Raw genomic sequence first — 27037 nt, forward strand, 5'->3', positions numbered from 1 at the left:
CTTTGAAAATGGCAGTGCTAAATGATTTTAAAGGGACATTATACCCAAATGTTGAATCACTTGAAAGCCACCTCCCACTGTAAAAGGACTTTAAGCATCCAATCAGGATTCTAGTACTGACACTTTCAAGAAAAGGTGCTTCTAAGATGTGCAGGGACTGCCCTTTATTTACGTCCTCAGTTGAAAGGCACAGCAAAGTCAAAATTAAACTTAAACTTAAATGGGTTGAATAGAGCATAACATTTGAAACAAATTTCCAGTTTAATTATGTTGCTAAATTTGCTTAGCTCTGTTGATACCCTTTGTTAAAGAGAAATCCTAGATGAGCTCAGGAGGGTGCACATGCCTTAAGTCACCTAGCACAAGTGTGTGCAACAACGTTTATAGCAATCTTATACATTGTTGCAGATACAGTCATAGACTGCTAAAGACAGCTCCCATTATCCTACCTAGGTTTACTTTTCAATAAAAAAAAAAGGAAATTTGTTAAAAATTCATGTTCTGTCCGAAACAGGAATGTTCAAATTTAGCATTACTGTCCCTTTAAGGAAGTTTACCATGAAATCCAGGAATTTTCAGTGAACTCCCATTAAGTGTAAACTCAGCTCCAATTTTTTTTCATCATGTAGATGACAATAAAAAGTTAAACACTTTATTAAATATGAATATTGCATAAATAGTATTATTCATGATATCAGCTACTTGACTGCAAAGGTCTCCAATGCTCATATATGTCTATATATGTATTTATATGTTTTTATGTGTATATAAGTATGTAAATACATATATACACATATTAATACAGATGAAAATATATATGAATATATATATATATATATATATATACATACACATACACACATATACATATACATATTTAGACATGTATATGTATGTATCTCTATGTTAAAGCCCTTTGTCTGCCTTTTTTTCCTAACACATGAGACCTGATATCTTTGAGCCCTTATAACTTTTTATTGCAATTTTTATTTTTACCTTTTTTTTTTATTACACAGTGTTAGTTTGAGTATAACTGTACTTTTAAATGTATTTTTAAAACATTTTTGTGCAACTTTTTTTTTTAACATAACAGTTAACCAGAGATCTAAAGTTGCACTATCTCCACGTCGTTAAATTCAATTGCGCTTCTGCGAACGCATTTACTTTCAACCTGTTATAGTCGCAACACTAACGGCTAGATTTAGAGTTCTGCGGCCAAAGGGGTGCGTTAGCTACGCGTGCTTTTTTCCCCCCGCACCTTTTAAATACCGCTGGTATTTAGCGTTCACAGAATGGCTGCGTTAGGCTCCAAAAAGGGAGCGTAGAGCATAATTTACCGCCACTGCAACTCTAAATACCAGCGGTGCTTACGGACGCGGCCAGCTTAAAAAACGTGCTCGTGCACGATTTCCCCATAGGAAACAATGGGGCAGTTTGAGCTGAAAAAAAAACACCTGCAAAAAAGCAGCGTTCAGCTCCTAACGCAGCCCCATTATTTCCTATGGGGAAACACTTCCTAAGTCTGCACCTAACATCCTAACATGTACCCTGAGTCTAAACACCCCTAACCTTACACTTATTAACCCCTAATCTGCCGCCCCCGCTATCGCTTACCCCTGCATATTATTATTAACCCCTAATATGCCGCTCCGTACACCGCCGCAACCTACATTATCCCTATGTACCCCTAATCTGCTACCCCTAACACCACCGACCCCTATATTATATTTATTAACCCCTAATCTGCCGCCCGCAACGTCGCCGCCACCTACCTACAATTATTAACCCCTAATCTGCCGACCGGACCTCACCGCTACTATAATAAAGTTATTAACCCCTAATCCTCCTCACTTCCACCTCAATAACCCTATAATAAATAGTATTAACCCCTAATCTGCCCTCCCTAACATCGCTGACACCTAACTTCAAGTATTAATCCCTAATCTGCCGACCGGACCTCACTGCTACTCTAATAAATGTATTAACCCCTAAAGCTAAGTCTAACCCTAACCCTAACACCCCCCTAAGTTAAATATAATTTTTATCTAACAAAATAAATTAACTCTTATTAAATAAATTATTCCTATTTAAAGCTTAATACTTACCTGTAAAATAAACCCTAATATAGCTACAATATAAATTATAATTATATTGTAGCTATTTTAGGATTAATATTTATTTTACAGGCAACTTTGTATTTATTTTAACCAGGTACAATAGCTATTAAATAGTTAATAACTATTTAATAGCTACCAAGTTAAAATAATTACAAAATTACCTGTAAAATAAATCCTAACCTAAGTTACAATTAAACCTAACACTACACTATCAATAAATTAATTAAATAAACTACCTACAATTATCTACAATTAAACCTAACACTACACTATCAATAAATTAATTACATAAAATACCTACAAATAAATGCAATTAAATAAACTAACTAAAGTACAAAAAATAAAAATAAAACTAAGTTACAAAAAATAAAAAAAATAATTTACAAACATTATAAAAATATTACAACAATTTTAAGCTAATTACACCTACTCTAAGCCCCCTAATAAAATAACAAGCCCCCCAAAATAAAAAAATGCCCTACCCTATTCTAAAATAAAAATAGAAAAGCTCTTTTACCTTACCAGCCCTTAAAAGGGCCTTTTGCGGGGCATGCCCCAAAGAATTCTGCTCTTTTGCCTGTAAAAAAAACATACAATACCCCCCCAATATTACAACCCACCACCCACATACCCCTAATCTAACCCAAACCCCCCTTAAATAAACCTAACACTAAGCCCCTGAAGATCTCCCTACCTTGTCTTCACCATGCCGGGTATCACCGATCCGTCCAGAGGAACCTCCGCAGTCTTCATCCAAGCCCAAGCGGGGGCTGAAGAAGTCCATCATCGGGCTGAAGAGGTCCATCATCGGGCTGAAGAGATCTTCATCCTGCCGACGCAGAACATCCTTCTTCACCGACGACTAGACGATGAATGACGGTTCCTTTAAATGATGTCATCCAAGATGGCGTCCCTCAAATTCCGATTGGCTGATAGGATTCTATCAGCCAATCGGAATTAAGGTAGGAAAATTCTGATTGGCTGATGGAATCTGCCAATCAGATTGAGCTTGCATTCTATTGGCTGTTCCGATCAGCCAATAGAATGTGAGCTCAATCTGATTGGCTGATTGGATCAGCCAATCGGATTGAACTTGAATCTGATTGGCTGATTTCATCAGCCAATCAGAATTTTCCTACCTTAATTCCGATTGGCTGATAGAATCCTATCAGCCAATCGGAATTCAAGGGACGCCATCTTGGATGACATCCCTTAAAGGAACCATCATTCGTCGGGTAGTCGTCGGCCAGGATGGATGTTCCGCGTCGGCGGGATGAAGATGGATCCGGAAGAAAGAAGATTGAAGATGCCGCTTGATAGAAGACTTCAGCCCGATGATGGACCTCTTCAGCCGGATGATGGATGTCTTCAGCCCCCGCTTGGGCTTGGATGAAGATTTCGGAGCCTCCTCTGGACGGATCGGTAATACCCGGCGTGGTGAAGATAAGGTAGGATGATCTTCAGGGGCTTAGTGTTAGGTTTATTTAAGGGGGGTTTGGGTTAGATTAGGGGTATGTGGGTGGTGGGTTGTAATGTTGGGGGGGTATTGTATGTTTTTTTTTACAGGCAAAAGAGCAGAATTCTTTTGAGCATGCCCCGCAAAAGGCCCTTTTAAGGGCTAGTAAGGTAAAAGAGCTTTTCTATTTATATTTTAGAATAGGGTAGGGCATTTTTTTATTTTGGGGGGCTTTGTTATTTTATTAGGGGGCTTAGAGTAGGTGTAATTAGCTTAAAATTGTTGTAATATTTTTATAATGTTTGTAAATTATTTTTTTATTTTTTGTAACTTAGTTCTTTTTTTATTTTTTATACTTTAGTTAGTTTATTTAATTGTATTTATTTGTAGGTATTTTATGTAATTAATTTATTGATAGTGTAGTGTTAGGTTTAATTGTAGATAATTGTAGGTAGTTTATTTAATTAATTTATTGATAGTGTAGTGTTAGGTTTAATTGTAACTTAGGTTAGGATTTATTTTACAGGTAATTTTGTAATTATTTTAACTAGGTAGCTATTAAATACTTATTAACTATTTAATAGCTATTGTACCTGGTTAAAATAAATACAAAGTTACCTGTAAAATAAATATTAATCATAAAATAGCTACAATATAATTATAATTTATATTGTAGCTATATTAGGGTTCATTTTACAGGTAAGTATTTAGCTTTAAATAGGAATAATTTATTTAATAAGAGTTAATTTATTTCATTAGATAAAAATTATATTTAATTTAGGGGGGTGTTAGTGTTAGGGTTAGACTTAGCTTTAGGGGTTACAAATTTATTAGAGTAGCGGTGAGGTCCGGTCGGCAGATTAGGGGTTAATACTTGAAGTTAGGTGTCAGCGATGTTAGGGAGGGCAGATTAGGGGTTAATACTATTTATTATAGGGTTATTGAGGCAGGAGTGAGGCGGATTAGGGGTTAATAACTTTATTATAGTAGCGGTGAGGTCCGGTCGGCAGATTAGGAGTTAATAATTGTAGGTAGGTAGCAGCGACGTTGGGGGCGGCAGATTAGGGGTTAATAAATATAATATAGGGGTCGGTAGTGATAGGGGCAGCAGATTAGGGGTACATAGAGATAATGTAGGTTGCGGCAGTGTGCGGTTGGCAGATTAGGGGTTAAAAAAATTTATTAGAGTTGCGGCAATGTGGGGGGACCTCGGTTTAGGGGTGCATAGGTAGTTTATGGGTGTTAGTGTACTTTAGAGCACAGTAGTTAAGAGCTTTATGAACCAGCGTTAGCCCAGAAAGCTCTTAACTCCTGGCTTTTTTCTGCAGCTGGAGTTTTGTCGTTAGATTTCTAACGCTCACTTTAGCCAAGACTCTAAATACCGGCATTAGAAAGATCCCATTGAAAAGATAGGATACGCAAATGGCGTAAGGGGATCTGCGGTATGGAAAAGCTGCGGCTGGAAAGTGAGCGTTAGACCCTTTCCTGACTGACTCTAAATACCAGCAGTAGCCCAAAACCAGCGTTAGTAACCCCTAACGCTGGTTTTGACGGCTAACGCAGAACTCTAAATCTAGGCGTAAATGTAGTATAAGAAGTCAAATGATTAGTATGGACATTAAAATGTAAACATTAAACACCTCTTGCTTTTGTGTAAACTATTGTCCCACACCGAAAAGCTAATTCTGCAAATTGCCTAAACCAGCTATTTGATTTGAAGCACATTGAAAATCTAGGTTACATAATTTATTTCTTGACCTCTCCAGTATGTGTGGACAGTGGGATAAGCACACATTTGAACAGAAAACAGAGTTGCCACTTTGGCCAAGTGAACCTTTACAGTACGAGTTACACATGTTGCAGGGTGTGCAGAGAGGAACACGTATTACACCTCTGGATACCACTTGCATAGTGCTGCTGGGCAGTTCTAGTCAAGTTCCTCCCTGTACACCCTGCAGCATGTGTAACTCATTCTGTAAAGGTTCACTTGGTCAATGGCCCAAGGTGCAACCCTAACACAAAAGAAAGAAGTGTTTAAAGTCCCTGTAACTGAATTACTATTCTAAACCCTATATGAATTAATCTTTAATCAAATCTAATTTGAATATTATAAATATTGGTTAATCTAGACTACAATTCATTGAATCCTTTTCCTCTAATAATATTATCAGGAAAAATATAAATAAAATAAAAATAAATCATGACTGTCCAGAGACATTTTTGTTTATATTATATTGTAGATATACTTATGGGATGCCGGTACAAGGAAAACTCACAGCTCAGTTATTGCATACAGCAACATACAAGAGGAAGACAAACATTACCAAGACATTTGAGGTAAGTAATGGTATAATGGCTTCCATTGCATTCAGTCCAAATTTGCACATTAAAAGGTCTCTTTAAAAAATAAAATCAGTGTCAATGCTATCTCTATGAATTAGAAATGCTACCTTTGAATAAGAAATTTTTTTTTTTTAATTTGAAAACAATATAATAGAAAAATATAGCTAAAAAGGCCATTATAGTAAAACAATTAAATGCTGTTATTCATTAGGGCATGTCATTTTAGTACTAGCAATCCAGCACCGCTATGTGTTTAACTTCTGCAAAGGGATTAAACACATAATAAAAGTAGAGTTCAGGCAGAAAATGTTGCTGATTCAATCAATCACACTAATCACAAAACCAGCTATGCAAGTAGAGGTGCTGATTGGATTAGCTGCAGTTTCCACTCAGGACCAGCATTGCAAGATATTAAGGCCATTATAGCCAAAAAATTACATGCTCTAAACACTCGACCCTACACTACTGTGTGTTTAATCCCTGCAAAAAATAACCTTTTACAACCTAAAATATAGAAAGAACATTTCATCACAAGAATATATTTTAACATAAGATGTTCTAACCCTAGTATTCTACCTTATCCAAATGACCATATTCACAAAAATACAGATCAATCTAAATCTCTACTTATGTCCTGAGGCTGTAAGTCTTGTAAGTGTGCATTATTTTAAGTGTGCTTAAGTGTGATCTCTTGTAATAACACCAGCAAATGAGGGATTCCTGCTGTCTCAACCAGGAACTTCCTAAGATAGCCTCCAACCAACCAGCCAGCCAACCAACCAGCCAACCAACCATCCAGCCAACCAATAAGCCAGCCAGCCAACCACTCTTCTATAGCTGAGTTGAAAATTTAAGGGACCCCCCACCTCCTCTGTATGAAAGTCTGCATCTATACTTCTATATTTGTCTAAGAACACTGGCAAATGAAACTAATGATTGGAAATATTGTTGATTTACATTATTTTGAATGTCCCAGTAACTTAAGGCTAGATTACAAGAGGCATGCTATTTAGTGCTTCCACTGAAGCACAAACTTTGCTAGAAGTACTATTTTTGCGTGTCGAGTAGCGCGCATATTACAAGTTGCAAATAATAAGTTTGCGCAAAAGCGAAACCTAAACACACACTAACTTCCAGACTTCAGATATCGTAGCCACACTAACGCATTTGCCCCATAAACTTCAATGAAGAGTGCAGAAGAAAAAAAACTAACACTTATCTAACTCGACAGGAGTTATGAATATTTCACATTCCTATGTTGTTCAAAAACAGGAAAATATTATTTTTATTTTAAATACATATTTCTATATATCTGTGTATACCTTAACAATTGTATCTATTCCAATAGATTTATAGGTTTAGATATCTATTTTGCATTAACATTATTACATATGTATAGAAATATATATTTAATAATAACAAATTTTAAAAAATTCTATGATAAGAACATAGGAATGTAAAATATGCATAATGCAATTCATGTTTCGAGATTTAGGTCTAACGAGGTGTCGGATTAGCGTACATGAAAACAATATTCTTAAGGTACATTATTGAAATATTACATATAAGATATTAAAAAATAATAATTATTAAAAATTATTATAGGTACTGTAAAAAAAATCTATATAATACATAGAATATGTATGTGTATATACTTAGTTATATGTATACATACACACACACACACATATATATATATATATATATATATATATATATATATATATATATATATATATATATATATAAACCGTCTATAATAATTTTTAATAATTATATTAATATTTTATATGTAATATTTCAATAACATGCCATAAGATTAAATTATTCATGTCCACGTTAGACCTAAATCGCGTTAGGCATATTTTCCATTCCTATGTTCTTCACATAGAAAATGTAAATGTAATTGTTAAATATGTATCTATATATATATAAATATATATAAAGATATATATTTAACAATTAAAATTACATTATATATATATTTATAGGAAAAGATAAACAGGTATTGGTACAGTATACATATATATATATATATATATATATATATATATATATATATATATATATATATATATATGTATTTAACAGTAAAGTAACATTTTCCTGTATGTGAAGAACATAGGAATGTGATATATTTATAGAAAATACACAGTAAAACACATTAATTAAATATTATTATGGAATTATTATTTAGACACATACATATATATTAAACACATTTACATTCAAATACATGACCAAATACCATATATCTTTTAACCTTTATGAATATTTGTATTACAAATTGTTATCATATAGTGTTTATATGACTGTAACAGTTTATTCTAGTATATTCATGTTGTTTTTGGTGCAACTTTTGTTTAACTCACTACCTCTCACGAGAAGTTATCAATTGTGCTAACACGACAAGCTAAATAGCGATTGCGCTTTCACGTTCGCATTTACTTTCAATACTTTTCCATTGCACGCAAAAAGACGGAAAAAAAAACAAATATTGCATATGTGCACAAGTTAGCACGACACTTGTCATCTAGCCGTTAATGCTTAATGTTAGTTGGGGAAGGTAAGGGCAGTTTACCTTTGGGTTGTAGTTATTATTAATCATAGTTGGGTGCATTTGGCTGGCACTGCTTCCTCTGTCAAATACTTACCAACAACTTCAACAAACACATATTGAGTTTACTCCTATTCTGATGTTAGACTTTAGCACCAGATCAAGGGAGAGGTTAAGAAGAATAGCTCATTAATTTAATTATTGTCAGCCAAAAAGCAATTGTACATTGATTATAATAATGTGCTTCCAACATAAGATGATTGATATGGTTGCTTTTGTATTTATCCTGTCTCTCTATGATTTTAATTGTTATCTTAGTAGAGATATAATTAGGGGAGATATTAATTGCCAAATAATTAATCTAGACTACTGAAGTTTGATAGTCTTTATTTATTAGCTGTATATAGATTTTCCTTGTAGCATTTATAATAATGTCTAACATCTGATGTAAATCATGTCTGTGATTATGTTGATTTATATACCAAGTAACTTTTTTTTTTTAAATTCTGCCTTCAATTTAATGTAATATTAAAATATAAATCAAATATAAAATATACAATACAATTATTAACCCTGTGGGACAAGACACACTATAGTGACATTGATTCCTTATGTTACAATAACATACAATAATAAAATAAAGCATTCTAAACTACAACAGAACTTCATGAAATCACAGATCATTGCACCTCTTATTATTTAATTTGGCTAAACAAGGACTTTTTAAGGGAATCACATAATCAACTGATTTGCAAGTACAATAAATTAGCATCGCTGTCAGTAAATGATCTAAATGACAGTGCTGTGTATAAACACTCACAAATGTACTCTTTCTTTCATGCACTCAATATATAAATACTAAATAATACATATAAATGGATAAAGTGATATTAGTCATAATTATCTTGAACAAGATATTGTACAATTTGGACATTCTTTGTTAAAATTCTCTCGCAATCAGGGTCTGACAATCTAAAGCTCTCCGCTCTGGTCGAAATTATCTACGGATTCTCATCAGTGATCCCTAAAAAAAAAAGCTATGCATGTTTTGAATATGAAGGATAAACACATAGATTACAATAAATTTATTTTGCATGATTTCTGAACATGCCGGCAATGCTCTCTATCTATGTTTCTGTCACTAAATGTCCATTCTTCCTGGTTCTTTCTGTTTCTTTCTTTGGTACCAATTATCTGACCTATCTTTTACATCTACAGATAAATGGATATGCAAAGATACAATTTAGCCAATCTGAGTTGAAAGAGCTATTGACTTCTGATAGTTTATCATTTACTGGACCAGTGGATTTATTGGTAATTGTTACAGATTATCTAACAGGTAATGTGTATTTTTAAATATGATATATTCCTATATCTTGTTAGTTTGGTAGAAACTAAAACATTATGCACATTTTTGTCTTCAATAGGGTAAGCATTTTTTATTTGTACCCATCATACTTTGGTTGTATGAATTTCTCAGGTTAATAATAAAATAATGTATTTTAGAAATCTGACTTCTTTCATCAAAACACATTTGCGAAGTCATAAAGCTAATTACATTTAAAGCTGTGCACTAAGTCCAGAAATTATAAAAAAAAGAAAGAAAGAAAAAGAAAAATGGGCAATATCATGTTGTTTAGATTGAAAGTAACATAAAAAATCATCCAGTTTTTCCTTTTCTAAAAAGCACTGAATGCCCTGCTGCCTCTGGCACTTTCATCAGTGGTCTGTATGTGTGTTCCTATGCAATTGCGCCAGTATCAGCTCTGAATTGGCATTGTGTGTGCCAACAACCTGTTTGGAGCTGATGTGTGAGTTGTTCACATTAGCAAACATTTGGAGGGAAGTAGAACACAAAAGAGATGGCATTGTCTGTAGTTCTTTAAAAAATAAAATAAGTCCTCAAGAAGAAGGGAAGTATGTTTTATGCTTTAAAGGAAATTATCATTAAAAAACAACTTTCATGAGTAAGAGTATGCTTGTTTTTTTTTTTTTTTTTTTTTTTTTTTTTTTTGCTTGTTTTTTAAACTGTAAGTAATTGAATGTTAATGTTTATTTTAGTATTTGAAATAGCATTTTTTCTTATTGCTGTCAAAACTCACTGTTCTCAAGAACATGGCGATTGAGGGCTAAATTACAAGTGGAGTGGTAATTACCGCTCCCACTCGAGCGTTAACATAGCTAGAAGTTAACTTTTTGCGCTGGTATTACAAGTTGAAAGTAAATTTTGCATTCCCACAAAACCTGGCATGCACAAAAAGTTAACCACAGGAAATCGCATTTGCAATATCACAGTAACCCCATCGCAATAAACCCCCTACTCTAATAACCCCTAAACCACCACACCCCCATCACAAACTACAATGCTATACTATTAACACCTAAACTGCCACACCCCCACCACAATCTATTCCCTACACTATTAATCCCTAAACCACCATTACCCCCATCGGAAAAAAATCTAAGTTAAGAAAACATATCCTAAAACAAAATACCCTGAAAAGGGCATTAGTAATTAATCTCTTTTGCTGATTAAAAAAACCCAAAACCCTATACTAAAAAAAAAGCCCTGAAAAGTGCACTAGTCATTAAGCTCTTTTGCTGTTTTTTTTTTTTAAAAAAAAACTATATTAAAAACAATCCTGTTTTTAATAATCAGTAATTAAACTATGTTGCTGTCTAAAAAAAAACAAAAAACAAAAAAAAACTTCTATACTAAACAAAAACAAAAACAAGGCCCTACAGCTAATCCCCAAAAGTTGGTACTCACCAACTTGAATCTAGCTCCTTAGGAGGGCAGTGGTGGGTTTATGGCTTCGCTCCTCTGGGGCTGTCCTCTTCTTTCAACCTGTAATACTTTTGCACTCGACTGGGCCCATTAAAAGTATAGAGAGCGCAAATTCTCATAAACAAATTCTCGCTAATTTAAACACTGCTCCACTTATAATAAAAACAAAAAATAAAACGCTCTCACTATTGGGTTTGCGCAAACAATTGTTCTCCATCCGTAATCTAGCCCTTAAATGGGCTGAGCCTGCAGAAATAGCAGACCTGCAAATGCTTATGTTTTCTTTCTCTATACCCAAAGGGCAGATTTGGTACTAAAATTTTCCTTATGGGTGATAGTTTCAAATGAGCAAAACAAGTAACTTATATGAATTATATAGATGACAAGAAAATATTAAACAAAAGTCTAAAATATATTTCAGAATGTAGATATGAATAGAAGTAGGGAGCGCCTAAAAAAGGCTAAAGTATCTATATATGCTAAAATATCAAGGTTAAAAATGAATGTATCACAAACTCAAACTCAACATATGGTAGGGTACCCTATATACAATTCAGAATTACAGATAAAACTATTAAAAACAATTAAAACAATTCTGATCAATTGATTAAGGGTAGGTCAATTCCTCAAGACAAGTATCATCAAAATGAGGAAATAATATAGCTGTGAATAAAAATAAGTGTCCAAGAAAAAATAAATATATATATATATATATATATATATATATATATATATATATATATAAAAGTGTCCAAAGTGAATATAAGTGTCCTTGATAAGTGTCAAAGTGAATGTCCAATGTTTCCAAATGGAGACTCCTAGTGTGGTGAATCCTAATTAGGTTGTATCCAGTGTTCCCAGAAAATTAATAAAAAATAAATAAAAATAAAAGTAAAATATGAAGTATGAAAAATGAAATATATTGAACCAAAAAGTGAAGCTCCAAAAATCCAATACAATATCCAATATAATTGATATCTGTGAAAACAAAAATTACATAGTGCAATACTCATAAAATAAATTGAGACTATTAGGAATAGGCTTACCCTATTTTCAGACTCGAGCAGCGACTGTAATTTTTTGATTTTTTACTTTTATTTTTATTTTTGTTTTTATGAATTTTTTGGGAACACTGGATACAACCTAATTAGGATTCACCACACTAGGAGTCTCCGTTTGGACACATTGGACATTCACAGAGGACACTTATCAAGGACACTTATATTCACTTTGGACACTTTATATATATATATATATATATATATATATATATATATATAAAGCTACTGTATATATATTTTCTTGGACACTTATTTTTATTCACAGCTATATTATTTCCTCACAACTTTGATTGTACTTGTCTTGAGGAATTGACCTACCCCTAATCAATTGATCATAATTGGTTTAAATTGTTTTTAATAGTTTTTATCTGTCATTCTGAATTGTGTATAGGGAACCCTACTGTATGTTAAGTTTGTAATAAATTATTTTTTAACCTTGATATTTTAGCATATGTAGATACTTTAGCCTTTTTAGGCACTCCTTCCTTCTATTCATATCTACATTCTGAAATATATTTAGACTTTTGTTTAATATTTTCTTGTCATCTATATAATTCATATGAATATAAAAAGGTGTTTTCTGTAAAGAAATGTTTTGCAATATCCCTGGAATGAGAACAAGAATTGATCAGAGTTTATTTAATGTACTTGAATAAGTAGCAGTCAACAGTGAGTCAAAGCATAAAAATGTCCTATATTCCACTTATTAAAAGTTGGAATTTCACCCTTTAACATTTAGGTGCAAACAGAGTGGTAGTTAAATGAAGACAATCCAAGGCCAAGATAATACTTAGAACATTGACCTTATATTTCCATAATTTCCAACAAGGAACCAAAAAAATGTAACATTCCTTTAGATAGTTTACTTGAATGAGTCATAGCTTTATTTAATTTTAAATTATTTTGAACTAATTTAATTAAAAAGGTTTGTCTAGAAACACCATTTAAAGACAACGGTTTGACTGAGAGAATATTTGTAAGAGTTTGTTTATAGAACACAGAGGAGCTAATTAGCAATTTGTCTAATTAAATAAAGTAATACAAATAAAATGAATGCTAATGAACATGATTATTCTGATGGGCTCAGTTTGTCTGTATTCTGTATTGTATATTTTGTGTTCATAATGTTAAAGCAATATTCAGTTAAAGCAGAGGGGATTCTAAACCTTAAAGGGGCATAAAGTGCAATGAAGAAAATCTTCTATTGCATTGGAGCATTGTAGTATTGTACTACTGTTTGCATAAAACTGCAAATACGTTAAATACATAGTTAAAATGAGCTCTGCTGTGTCAATGCAGAGCAGATTCTCAGCTGAACACAGGCAGCCAGGCTCATGAGTCTAAAGCTATTTTTCTTACTTGAGCGATAGTCTAGTGTGTGCTAACGTGTGCATGATGAATAGAGTGGGGGCACTAAATCCCTCACACAATTCCTGTCTAATAGCGCTCCAGAGCTGATGGAACACTAAGCCAAGGGTTTGTTAGTCCGATGGTAGTTGACTTCTCAATGTAGTTCTGTTCTGTACTACAAATAATAATGGTTTACTTCACCAACAGCTACATTTTACATCATTGTTTTGGTCTTTACTTGAGTGTGACGCTTAACTCTCCACCTATTGAAAGTATAGGGTATCTTAAAAGATATTTTGCTTAAAGTGAATGTAAAGTCAGCGCGCTCTCTAAACTTCTCCTTAACAATAAAGTTAAAATAACATGACTTTAATTCATCAAATTTTTCTAATGTTTTTAATGACTATTTATTTTTACTTCATATCCTCGCATTCATCTTTATAATCCTCCACCCGGGATTTTCTATTATGGATTGTCATGATAGGCACGATCATGAGAACCAATAATTTGATTTACCACGGGGGGACCAAACCCCTTTTGCTGTTGTCACGCGTCCGTATTGCGCTTGCGTTAGACAGGTTTTCCTATATCATTCTCTGAAGCTTGTGCACATTTCGTGCATGCGCAATTACACATTTCTCTGACATTCATTAAAATTGTTGTAGCGCTAGGTAAGTATTGCATCACAGGGGCTCCGTATTCTCAAATCATATTTCAGTAACTGAACATAAAACATATTTCAGTAATACTATGTTGCCAGACATTGGCATCGGGGTTTGACGCATGCGCAGGGGTTAACATAGACTGGAGCGCGCATTGCCACTACGTAAACAGCGGGTGGGACCGCTGTATACGTAGGATTGAAAAAGACAAGGAAGTTGCGAGTGGGAGGAGCAGGTAAATACATCGTTAGAGATTTACAATTATAAATATAAAAACTATTACACATTTTATGAAAAATTGAAAGTGGCGGTTTGTTTTATATACTGATAACCTATTGAATGATACTTTCATATCTGCAAAAATTTACATTCACTTTAAAGTGATAGGGAATTAAAAATTGAGCTTGCATGATTCAGCTAGAGCTGAAGAGACTTTTTTTTTATTAACTTCTATTTTCAAATGCGCTTTGTTCTCTTAACATCCCTTACAAAAAAAAGAAAAAACGCACATATGCTACAATAATGGGAGCTAGTTGGTTGATTGGTGCCTGCACACATTTGCCTCTTGTTATTGGCTAACTAGAAGTGTTCAGCAGCTATCCGTCAGTAGTGCAATGCTGTTCATTTAGCAAAGGATAACAAGAAAATGAAGTAAATTTAAGAACAGAAGTAAATTGAAAAGTTTTTTTAAAATTGTATGTTCTTTCCAAATCATGAACGAAAAATGTGAGGATTCCTGTCCCTTTAAGTTAAGATGCCCTGGTTAAATGTTTTAACCATAGACTTTGAATATAAGATTATGGGTTATTCTTATCATGGGGGAACATTCGGGCTCCATGATATTTTTCCAAAGTCTGTGCAAATAAAATACAATTAGCTCTTAAAGGGATAGGAAAGTCAAAATTAAAGTTACATAGTTCAGATAGAGTATGTCATTTTAAGACACTTTTAAATTCACTTCAAATGTGCTTTGTTCTCTTGGTATCCCTTTTTGAAAATGAATACGCACATATCCTGCACTAGATGTGTTTAGGCAGCTGCCAGTAGTGCAATGATGCTCCTTCAGCAAAGGATAACAAGAGAATAAAGCAAATCTGCTAATAGAAGTAAATTAGAAAGTTTGAGGTTTCCTGTGCCTTTAAATTAAAGCTTTGAAATCGATCTAGTTATTACTTGCTGATCACAAGGAATAATAATGATGTTATTTGAAACAGGAATTTCACAGAATCAAACCACAACCATATATCTAATCAACAGAGAATACTACAGTGAGTTTTATGACTATCCTACCGTTCTGAAACCTACACTCAACTTTACAGCATCGGTAAGTTGTGTTTAGAAAACAGAAATATGTTTACATATGTTTTTTAAAAGAACAAGATTATTGACTCAAGGGAATATCTTGTCAGAACTTTGTAGAATTTTTTTCAACTTGGTAATGATTACGACTACAATCGATATTGGAAAAATTGGCCTTGATCATGTAGAAGAGGCTGAAAGAGACAGCAGAAGATATTTTATTCACTAAATCCTGCTGTGGTTTTATTAAATTGTGTGTCAAAATCATGCAGTTTTGAAAACAGTAACAAAGGGACATAAAACAGTATGCTTGGGCTGTATATATTTTGGTACAACACTTTACAATATAAAGTATGTTAAAAAATAAAAAGGCTGCTTAAAGGTATACTAAACTCAATTTTTATCTTTAGCCACCAATCAGCAAGCACAACCCAGGTACTGAACAAAAAATGGGCCGGCTCCTAAGCTTTTACATTCCTGCTTTTCAAAAAAATATAGCAACAGAACGAAGAGAAATTGATAATAGGAGTAAATTAGCAAGTTGCTGAACATTGCATGCTTTATCTGAATCATTAAAGAAAAACAATCTGGGTTTAGTATCCCTTTATGGGTTTTTTTTTAAACAAAGGGATTATTAAATGTACAGTTTCCAGATAATGCTTTTTCACACCGTGCTGAGTCCAAGTTTTCCTTGTTTCCACCACTCTGCACAGATCATATGTTTCTCATACTGCACAATCTGTGCTTTGTAATGTCAGTTATATTGTGCAGTGCTGTGTCACTCTAACCTCACAGTCTGTATTTTAATAATGTTAAATAGTTCATACAGAGTCACAGTATTATTTCTGTACTTCCTGACTGGTGACTATGCTATTGTGCATGAGTTTGATTGACAGGGAAGCAAATGCATGGTACATATTCATTAATCAACACCTGACTATGCACTAATCGGCACCTGACTAGGGATCGAAAAGAGCTATTTTGTCGAGATTTGCTACCTCGACATGTGCATGCTCAAAATTACACAAATGCACTCCACATATGTTAAAAAGGAATGTGGGAAATACAATTATGTAATGAGCAGCATGCACACAAAGGAGGTATCAAATATCAACAAGGAATTTGATCTAGTGTTTTCATGCGGAAATGGGCATGCGCACATGAGCAGTTGAATTTCAGAGCAAATTTTGACACATTATTTTGCTAATTTCCATAGTCACATTGTACATGCCATGTCCTCGATATTATATATATATATATATATATATATATATATATATATATAATTTTTATTTCAACAGCGGGCTGTATGGCATTTTTTTTACACATGCACAATGTGACTATGTATATTAGCAAAAACAATGAGTGTAGAAATTTGCTCAAAAAGACAACTGCTCATGCGCGCATGTGCATGGACGCATGAAAGCACTAGATCAATTTCCTTGTCAAGATTTGCTACCTCCTTTGTGCACATGCTGCTCATTACATAATCGTATTCCACTCATTCCTTTTTAACATATGTGGAGTGCAGTTATGTAAATCTGAGCATGCACATGTCGAGGTAGCAAATTTCGACAAGATAGCTTTTTTTACCAGGACACTGGCGCAAAGTACTTGCACAATGTGAGTTAAAAAAAGCTAAAATATATTTCTTTTTAAACACATTTTATAGTGTATTACAATAGTGCACAGTAAGACAGTGTGATTGTTTCTTTTTTATTTTTTTAATCGTTGTGACCTTCCTATATTTGTTAGCTTAAAATCCTGAGATATGATGGCAAACAACTTACTTCAGAGGAGAGAAAATTTTTTGTTGCAATCACAATAACACGGTCACTTTTTGGGGAGACATCAGCTGACAATTTTGAAGACATTGTACAAAATGGGGAAAGGATTGTGGAAAAAGAATTGCTGTATTACTCAGTTCCTGAAAATGGCATAATTCATATGGAAATTCCATTGCTGGCTAATACAACTCATTTAAAAATCAAGGTACAGTATATTAAATATAATAATTAGAGCACTTGTTTTTTTATATTAAACCTTTTGTTTTCATTTACAGTATTTGTAATGCTTTCTTTAAATATAATATTCTTTTTGAATTTTCTAATAATTCAATTAGAATTATGCAATATTAGAATTAAAAAAATTCAAATTTTTATATTTGTAATAGTATTTCTAATGCTTTATTTAAATTTAATATTCAAATTAAGCAATATTCGAAATATAAATATTCAAATTGATATATTTGTATCTATTATGTATCAATTTACTAAATTCCCTACCAAATTAACTATTGAACTTCTAAATAGTATTTGTTAAATCGAATGCTACATTCAAAATTTCTCTACATTTTGCTACATTCGATCTAATTATAAACATTCAAATTCAAAAGTGACATTCGAAAACTGTAAATTGCATTCGATTATAAAAAATTTAAAAATATTCGTTCTTATCAACATTTGATTACGTAAATTTAATTTATACAATCACATTCGTTCTAACATTCGAATATAAACACATTCGCTCATCCCTAGCAGTAATCCATAATTGCTAAATCTTCTGCCTTCAACCTAGTAAGTTCCCCTGCACTCAGTCAGCTACAAGTTAAAATAATTATCATTAATATTTTTATATTTTTATTTATATATTTATTGAGGCTAAATATATATTTATTTTGGGAGTATGTTTGTCAGGTCTATATTTAAACCAAAAAGGAACGACTGCAAACTACTTGCAAAGCAGACATTACAAATCTTATCTGCAAAGCATTGATATTACATATTATTGTGTACTAAATAGACATTAATACTTATAATTATTACAGACTAATGGTAGCCTTTAAGGAACTCGCACCTCTTTGTGAAAAAAAGACTCCACCTCCTTGTGAAAAAATTGACAACATTTCCTGCATGAACCAAAACATTATGAAATCACTTAATATGCTTTGAATACATTCTTGAATAATATCCTGGGTGTCTTTTTCACAAAGAGATGGCAGTTCCTTAAATAATATCATTTGATTTGTATGTGTATTATGCGTGAGGAGCACCATGAGTGAAGGGGTTATGTTTATTTGAAGAGAGCGCTCTCTTTATATATAATATTTTTTTAAAAAACAATTGATTAAAATTTATATAAATCATCCTCTGTATAGACTGCCTCACCATTAGTGATAAAAACTTGTTAATCACATTTACAAGTATGCATTTGTAGTGGAAATTAAACACTTTTTAATTTAAATCTTAAACTACTTGTCACTGTCAATAAAATATATGGTAAAATGAGTCATAGAGGTTTATTTTAGTCAAATACAGCTTCCCATGGTGAAAGGATTGCATGTATTTTGGGTTAATGGACAAATCCATTTGTAGAACTGGAATTAAACCTCATGAATTACATATTCAATATTTAAGGACATACTTTACTTATAATTGATAAACGCACAAATACATGTGGTACTTTTTTCCTTCATGAAAGGAAGTGCTAACTATAGGAAATGACTATTTCACCATTAGAGAATTTATACATTGTTCTAATTTATATAAGAATTTGTAAATTCTTTAAAATTTTAGCTACATAATCTGGAATTTACACAGGAACACCGGCTAATTACCTACTGCATTATTTGACTTATTTGAATGTATATTGTTTTAATGTAATTATTGTATATCTTTCTTTAGATGTATCCTATTTGGAACCTAAAACATGCTTTGGTTTAAGAGTATGTTGTTAGTTGCAGGTGCAAGAAAACTTGATATTACCTTAGTAAATTTGTAATCTTTAAAATGATATTTTACAGGCTGAATTTTTGGACAGTGTAAATCATATCTTTATAAATGATGTGTTTAACTCCCCAAGTAAGGCCTACCTTCAGATTAAAAAGTCAAATCAAAATATCAAGGTAAGTCATTCCACATTCACGTCTATTATTTCAGAGTTAGAATCCAATCATATCCTAGCATCATAAACCTTAGGCAGTGTAAAACCATTAGATTTGCACCGCAGGCCCCATTTTCTCAGCATCCTGATAATTTCAATACAATATATAAAAAAATAAATAAAAGGTATAATAATTGTGAAAATTAAGGCTTGAAATTTCTAGCTTTCCATTAGACCTGAATGAGTAAAAAATTGCAGCCGACAATTTAAAAGCAAACAAACATTGAACAAACTAGAAACATTTTCCCTCTGGCTAAAAAGTTGTAACCACTGTCTAGCAAAGTATAATGATATTTTTCCAGCTTGATGATACTGTAGTGATGAAAATGATCAGCTTGCATTACACTATATAACACAATAAGAAGGGAATAGGTAAAATGCAGAAGTATGAGTCTTCAATAATTCTAGGGGGTCGATTTATGAAGCAGTGCATGCTGCTTTTGACCCACTCCGCTTCAGGTCCGCCTGAAGCGGACATTAAGAAACAGCGGTCATAAGACCGCTGCTCCTTAACTTATCCGCCACCTCTGAGGCGGTGGACGGCAATCATCCCGATCAGATACAGTCATGATGATTGACACCCCCTGCTAGCGGCCGAGTCTGCAGGGGGGCGGCAATGTACAAGCTTTTTACTAGAAATGCTTGTGCAATGTTAAATGCCGACAGCATATTCTGTCGGCATTTAGCAAACTCGAGCGGACATGATCCGCTACAGCGATCATGTCCGCTCGCATCATGATAAATCGGCCCAATAGTATTCAGTAATAAAAGGTATCCCATAATATAAATGTGCCTTATCTGTCAGCCTGCTGGTTAAACCACTCACCACACTTCACCATTTTTTCTGTTCTTGGTTGGGCCTCTTTTAAACAAAATATCTGCCCCCTCAGATTTTAAGGGACATTGTACACTAGATTTTTCTTCGCATAAATATTTTGTAGATGATCCAGTTATAAAACCCATCTCAGAGTTTTTTGTAACAATGTATAGTTTTGCTTATTTTTAATAACATTGTGCTGACTTTCAGACTCCTAACCAAGCTCCAAAGTTTCAGATGTAGACTGATGTCTACAGATTCCTGATTGCTCCTGTTTGTGTAAAGGGGCTTTTCATATGCAGGGGAGGGAGAGAGGGGGAGCTTCTGCTCTTCCTGCTTTCCCATCCCCTTTCACTGGTTGTCCCATCCTAACCTCATCAACAGTGCTACACTGGAAGCTTCTAAGAATGTTTTTAAAAGGCTTTATACTGGATTTTTAGATCAGTGTCTGTGCATATTCTTCTTTATAGAAGTGTCTGTTACATGCAGTTGTATGAAAGTTGGTGTACACTGTCCCTTTAATTTCATCGGCATCCACCTTAGCACTATTTATGCCAGCTGTGCCACCATATCTGACCCCAGACCATATGTCCCCTGCAACTCTAGTGGGCCAGCTATATGCACTCATCATACGACCATAGGTTAGGTGTATGTCCTTTGCAAACCCTTTATGCCATACCTGCTTACATCATAGACAGATGCACCTACATTTTGCAATCAATATGTTCTTGTCAGATCTTATACTTGATGGATCACCTTTATGACAGTTATATGCCAGCAAAGAACCCTTAAAAGGTGCATGCATCTTATTTGGTTTCTGTGGGTAGCTTCCAATCACCAGAATGTTCACTTGTGCAATAGACGTGCAATACTACTAATGTTTGTTAATGTTATTATACAATGAATCAGTAATATTTTATGTTTACAAGTCTGTGCTTGAATTGTTTATCAAGGTATAGATACCAATCCAAGTGAAAACTTTACAAAAAGTAAAAACTAAAGCCTAGGTATGTTATTTTTTCTCTTAGATAGTCATGAACAGTTTGAGTTGTTAAAATTAGGGGTGATAAACATACATGTCAGACGGGAAGGGTGATACTAGTGCAAAGGGTCATCATTTTTTATTACTAATTCCTGAATTTCTTCCAAAATCCCCTTTCTTCTCATTTTCATGTCTCCTTGTCCTCAGATGCGATAAGAATTTGCAATTAAAAGAGAGTGTAGTGCAAATGTATGGATATTGACTAATTGTACAATTTATGTACTACGGGTGCACAATCTTAATGTATTAACTAATTAAAACATAAGCTTTTAAATATATTTTCCCCCTTGTTTTGCAGTTTGTCGTTATTTAAATGTGTGCACTGTGTTTTGCTATATAAGCTAATTCTCAGATACAGATATCCGATATGCCTATCATGTAGGGGCTATGCTTGTGGCTATTCAACAAGAAACTTTAGTAATTTATCTGTTCTGTTTTCTTTTTCCATATAGGTTGGAACACCATTTAGCCTGACCATTGACAGCAACATACCGTTAAAAGAGATTAACTACTTGGTAATTTTGTCATTTAACTGCAGTGATAACTACGTAGCATAATATAGAAACAAAGGCCCTGTTATAGTTAAACTTCTTATAAGTGTGTGGAAATCTACTATAAAATAAATGATTGTTAAAATTAATTCTATTAGTTTCTGATTTAAACTTTATCACTATTTAAGCTAATTATAGTTTCATAGGTAGCCACAAGGTGATAACACAAAGGGTTAGTATGTAAGTATATATTAAAGGAAAGACACATATTAATATGACCAGCAACAATCCACGCATACTCCTTACAGACACAGATGTAAAGCTGGTTTATGATTTGATTCTCATTCAGTGCAGGATTGATCTGTGACAGCTTCAGAGCCGACAGCTCTGTAGGGAACCATTTAGCAACCTAAAGAGCCAGCCATTGTGAGGGGGATACTGGGGAGGCAGCTCACAGAAATGGGGCAGGGAGCAGGACTGGCCCTACCTTGCTCACTAACACAGCATGGCAGTGAAAGGCAGGGCAGGGTTTGCTCTGCATTATGCATAAGTAATTATGCTGGCCACTAGCTGTGGCTAAAGCAACCAGCCCTGGCTTGCAACGGGCCCCTGATTATCGGGCAAATGCGCTGAATGCCCTATGCTTAGTCCAGGCCTGGTATTGGTTGCTGTGTGGGATGTAAAATTTTATTTTCAGCTAATTTTACATAAAAAAATATTTAATATTAAAGATTCAGTATATTTATGACCATTTGGCACCTATATTGATACAGACTTTAAGAGGTTACAAATCTTGTTTTTTCCTTCTTTCTTCTTTTTTGTAAACATGTTTCCACTTTAACACTCCATAACTTGTCCGTCTGCTCTGAGGCCGCGGACAAAAAAAAACCCTGATCGAATATGATCTAGTTGATTGACACCCCCTGCTAGTGGCTGATTGGCCACAAATCTGCAGGGGATGGCATTGCATTTATCGATGTGCAGCGGACATGATATGCTACATCGTATCATGTCTGCTCGCACTATGATAAATCTACCCCTATGACTTTTTATAAGTTTAAATATTTATGTTTCCTTTTCAGTTCTCATGGCTGTGTATTTCTAACTATTAGTTAAACTTATAGGACCCCATTTAGGGATTACAAGTGGCACGCTAAAGTTAGCTAATTTTAACGCATGTTAAAATTTGAAAGTAAACTATTGCACTTGAGTGCAAATAAAGTTTATGCCCGAGAAGAAGTTAATGCAGTAGTGATATCCAAAGTCCTGAAGTTTTCACGCATCAGGTTTTCGCTTGCATACAAACAATTTACTTTCAACTTGTAACACCTGTGTTAAAAGTTTACTTTGTTTGCCCTCTTTATCTGGCCCTTTATAAGGTACCTCCAGCAATCCAGCATTTGCTTGTAATAGTTAAGATTGCACAAGACAGTAAAGTCCAAATGATCTAAAGGTAGTTTTTACCTTGATAAGTGTGTCTTGCAAAGCAGTGTTCCCTGCTTATAAGCATGTGAAGGCAATGCATGCACTAGAATAGGTTTCATACAAAAAAAGTAAAAAAATTGTATAAAACTAATAAATGAGGTATTGCAATAAAAATACATAGTAAAAATGTAATTGTTTTATCAAATTAAAAATCATAATGAAATAGTTCTGCAAAAAATTTATTTTATGGAGAAATTAAAATTCATATTGATATTACACTTGAAAAATACCAATGTAATGAAAATAGTAGAAATTGTAGTAAAACTACACTGTTAATATGCCCTTATTGTTAAATGAGGTCCCCACCGATGCTAAACATTTCCTGTTGGGTCTGGCATATTCTCAAAACATTTTCACCCCTGCAGATCTTGTTGTTTGTTTCTCACAAACTAAAAAGTGGCGAGATCTTAAAATATGTAAAAATACTCAAAACACTTCTTACCCTTATAGACAAACACATTTATACAAAAATAGAGGTGATTGTAAGATACTATACGCCAATTGCAGAGCAATCTGATTTGTACATTTTTAAATTTCGCCCCCCTTTTTTTAGAGAATTCCCTGAGGGCAGCCCCTGCTAGTATCGGCCTGGTTTTCCACTTTCTATCCAGCAAAGTTTTGCTCATTGGGCCTTATATATGGATCTTATTTTAGACTTTGATACAAAGCTATATTCCATTTTAAATTGAGTTCTTTTAATTCTATTGTATTTAAGTTAAAAAAAATCCATCTTATCTCTTTATCATTAAATAATCATGAACATGGGCTGGTCTAAGGGCTTTCTTCTACTTTTCATGTCTAGCCAATCATGTTTTAGTAGAATTACAACAATTACATTTAGATCCTCCCAAATTCTTTCCTTTACATATCTTGTTGTTTGTTAGTCATATTACTTTTTTAAAAGCAAGTGATTAAATATATAATAAATCTAGAAGGTCAGGTCAATCTAGATCTTATATAGTGCCAAATTCTCTAATTGGTCTGGAGAAATCTTTTTAAGATGCCTCATCAGTATTACGAGGCCCTGCGAAGATTGCTTAAAAGATTGTTTCTTATTAAGGAGAATTTGCTAATGCTTTATGCTAAGAAGAAACACTTACTTTATAATATAATGCTCACTGAAATAAGCTGATGATTTCTCTTCATGCCAGTAAGTTGTTTTAAAAATCTATCCTCCAGTGCTCAATTCCTATTATAGACAATCTGAAGCTAATAGAAACCTCTACATACCCACAACCTATTGAAAACCTTGGTTTGTTTATAAAGTTTTTAGACCTTACTGCATATGTTGAAAACAGTGTTTTATTTTTTAGGTTGTTTCAAGAGGACAAATTGTGTCCATGGGTAAAGAAAACACAACAGCTATAACATTAAAACCTGAAATCTCGTGGACTCCTGAAGCATGCCTAATTTTTTATAATATTGCAAATGACGGCACAATTATAAATGATGCTGTAACAGTCACAATTCAACCAATATTTGAAAACCAGGTAATAATGTTTTAGTTCCTAATAATATCAAGCTACTGTTTAAGGGACATAGCATCTCCTAAATGGCTTTAGTGCTTCTTATTATTGTTAATTCTTTTTATTAAGATAAAATTTAGCTCTATAAAATACATTCATATTGTTTAAATTGCTCATCCCCAAGTTTGTGAGGGACAGTCATACTGGCTGATGGTGTATAGGCATGAACAGAGCACACAGTCTTCCATTGAGATAGCAAATACCAACTGAGGGGAAATTATACAAATAAAACATGTAATTTAAAGTATAAGAGCTCAGATTAGGGAAAAAATATGTAGTGCTTAAATTTACTAAAGACACAGCACAGCAGATCCCAACAGTTACACTAATATGATATTCTTTTGACCATAAAATAATTTCATGGCACTTGCTAAAATTATTATTCAGTCTATGAATTTGACATGAATTACTACACAAACAGTACAAAATGCTATTTCCTACAGTCATTTCTCTGCAAATTCAGTTTTTATATCTTGAGTCTTAGGGGCTTACAAATAACTGTATTAGACAGATGGCACTTTGTACTTGACCACCATATAAATACACTTACCCTTCTTAAAACTCTCATTCTGGCTATTTTCTTCTGACATCGTTTCCATTGCTGCTCTCACACATGGGGCTCCATGTACGAAGCAGCGAAAGCTGCTCCAGAGCCTTTGCGGGGCAGGTTCGCATATGCGAGCCTGCTTCCTGCAATGTAAAAAGCAGCGGTCATTAGAACGCTGCTTCCTACAGCCTACACCACCTCTTAGGTGGCGAAGCAAAATCACAGAGAGCACGCTCGCTCTCGGTGATTGACAGCCCCTTCAGTTGCGTGATTGGTCGCGCGATTGAAGGGGCGGGCATTACATACTCCGATGAGTGTTTAATGGTACATACGGGCAAGCGGATCAATAGATCTGCCCGTGTGTAGCGGAGGCGGGCGGACAGCTTCGCGAGTTAAGAAGCTGTCCGCCCGTGCTTTAGTACATGGCACCCATGGTGGTCTACACTTTAGCCATACCCCGAGTCCAGGTGAGAAACATGGTGGCGGTGTTGGGATCCTGCTCTCCCCCTCCTGCACTTATCAGTACCTATCTTCCATCCATCTCTCTCCTTCTCCTCCTTTGAAGTCCACTGCATTTGCCTGTTCTCCCCCCTCTCCCTCAGAGTGACAATCATCTATCGCCCTCTTGGACCAACCTCCCAATTCCTTGACAACTTTGCTGCCTGGCTTCCTCACTTTCTCTCTACAGATATACCAACTCTAATTCTTGGGGACTTCAACATTCCCATTGACAACACATCTGCCCCTGCTGCCTCTAAACTTCTTTCACTCACATCCTCTTTCTGTCTCTAACAATCCACCCTATTCCCTACTCACCGTGATTGACACTCCATCGACCTGGTATTTTCCTACCTCTGCTCTATATTTGACCTAACCTGTCACCCTTTTCCCATTTCAGACCATCACCTGGTCACCTATAAAATTAATGCAACAGCTAAACCCACTTCTCCATCCCGTCCCCGCACCTGTAGAAATCTACACGCTGTGGATACACTCCAATTTTCAAAAACCATTCAAGATCTGCTCCCTCACACCTCCACTATAACCTGCCCTGATCTCGCTACAGCCCACTATAACTGTTAGACTCTGATACAATAGCTAAGTGATAAGAATCATACAATGAGTTTTGAGAACCACAGCTGCTGACACTTTAAACTATGTACTTAAAATTTGAGTAGTTGTAGCAGGATGAATTACTGCTGTATGACATGAACTATTAACATTGATAGTGTCAAGCAGCAGATAAAACAGTAAGCAAGGTTAATGTCAGGGAAAAAAGTGAGCAGACACTTTTGCTACCACATGTGCTACTTATTAACACTGGAATTCTGTAGCTGTGTATCTCACAATGTATCCCATAAAAAACAAAATAAAAATAAAAAGCCTTGGTAAATAAATACCTTAAAACATAACAATGATCATAGAAGTAGAATTAGGTATATATGAGTAATATACATAGTTTAGAGAGAACTGACAAGTTTGTACTATACTCTAGATACAGGGGCTTTAGGATTAGCGGCAAGAATAAGGACAACTGAAAATTACTGTAGCCTT

General features: G+C 34.1%; 1 protein-coding gene across 1 annotated transcript in view; it reads left to right on the top strand.

Annotated features, from left to right (window-relative positions):
* CD109 (CD109 molecule) overlaps nt 1-27037 on the top strand; it is a 401861-nt gene that overhangs the window by 119013 nt on the left and 255811 nt on the right. The window contains 7 exon segments of the mRNA XM_053710442.1: nt 5814-5910; nt 9692-9812; nt 15549-15658; nt 17389-17625; nt 19436-19537; nt 21887-21949; nt 24724-24900. Of these exon segments, the coding sequence (XP_053566417.1) occupies nt 5814-5910; nt 9692-9812; nt 15549-15658; nt 17389-17625; nt 19436-19537; nt 21887-21949; nt 24724-24900 (907 nt within the window).

Source organism: Bombina bombina, chromosome 4 (assembly GCF_027579735.1).
Source record: "Bombina bombina isolate aBomBom1 chromosome 4, aBomBom1.pri, whole genome shotgun sequence".
NCBI lineage: Eukaryota > Metazoa > Chordata > Amphibia > Anura > Bombinatoridae > Bombina > Bombina bombina.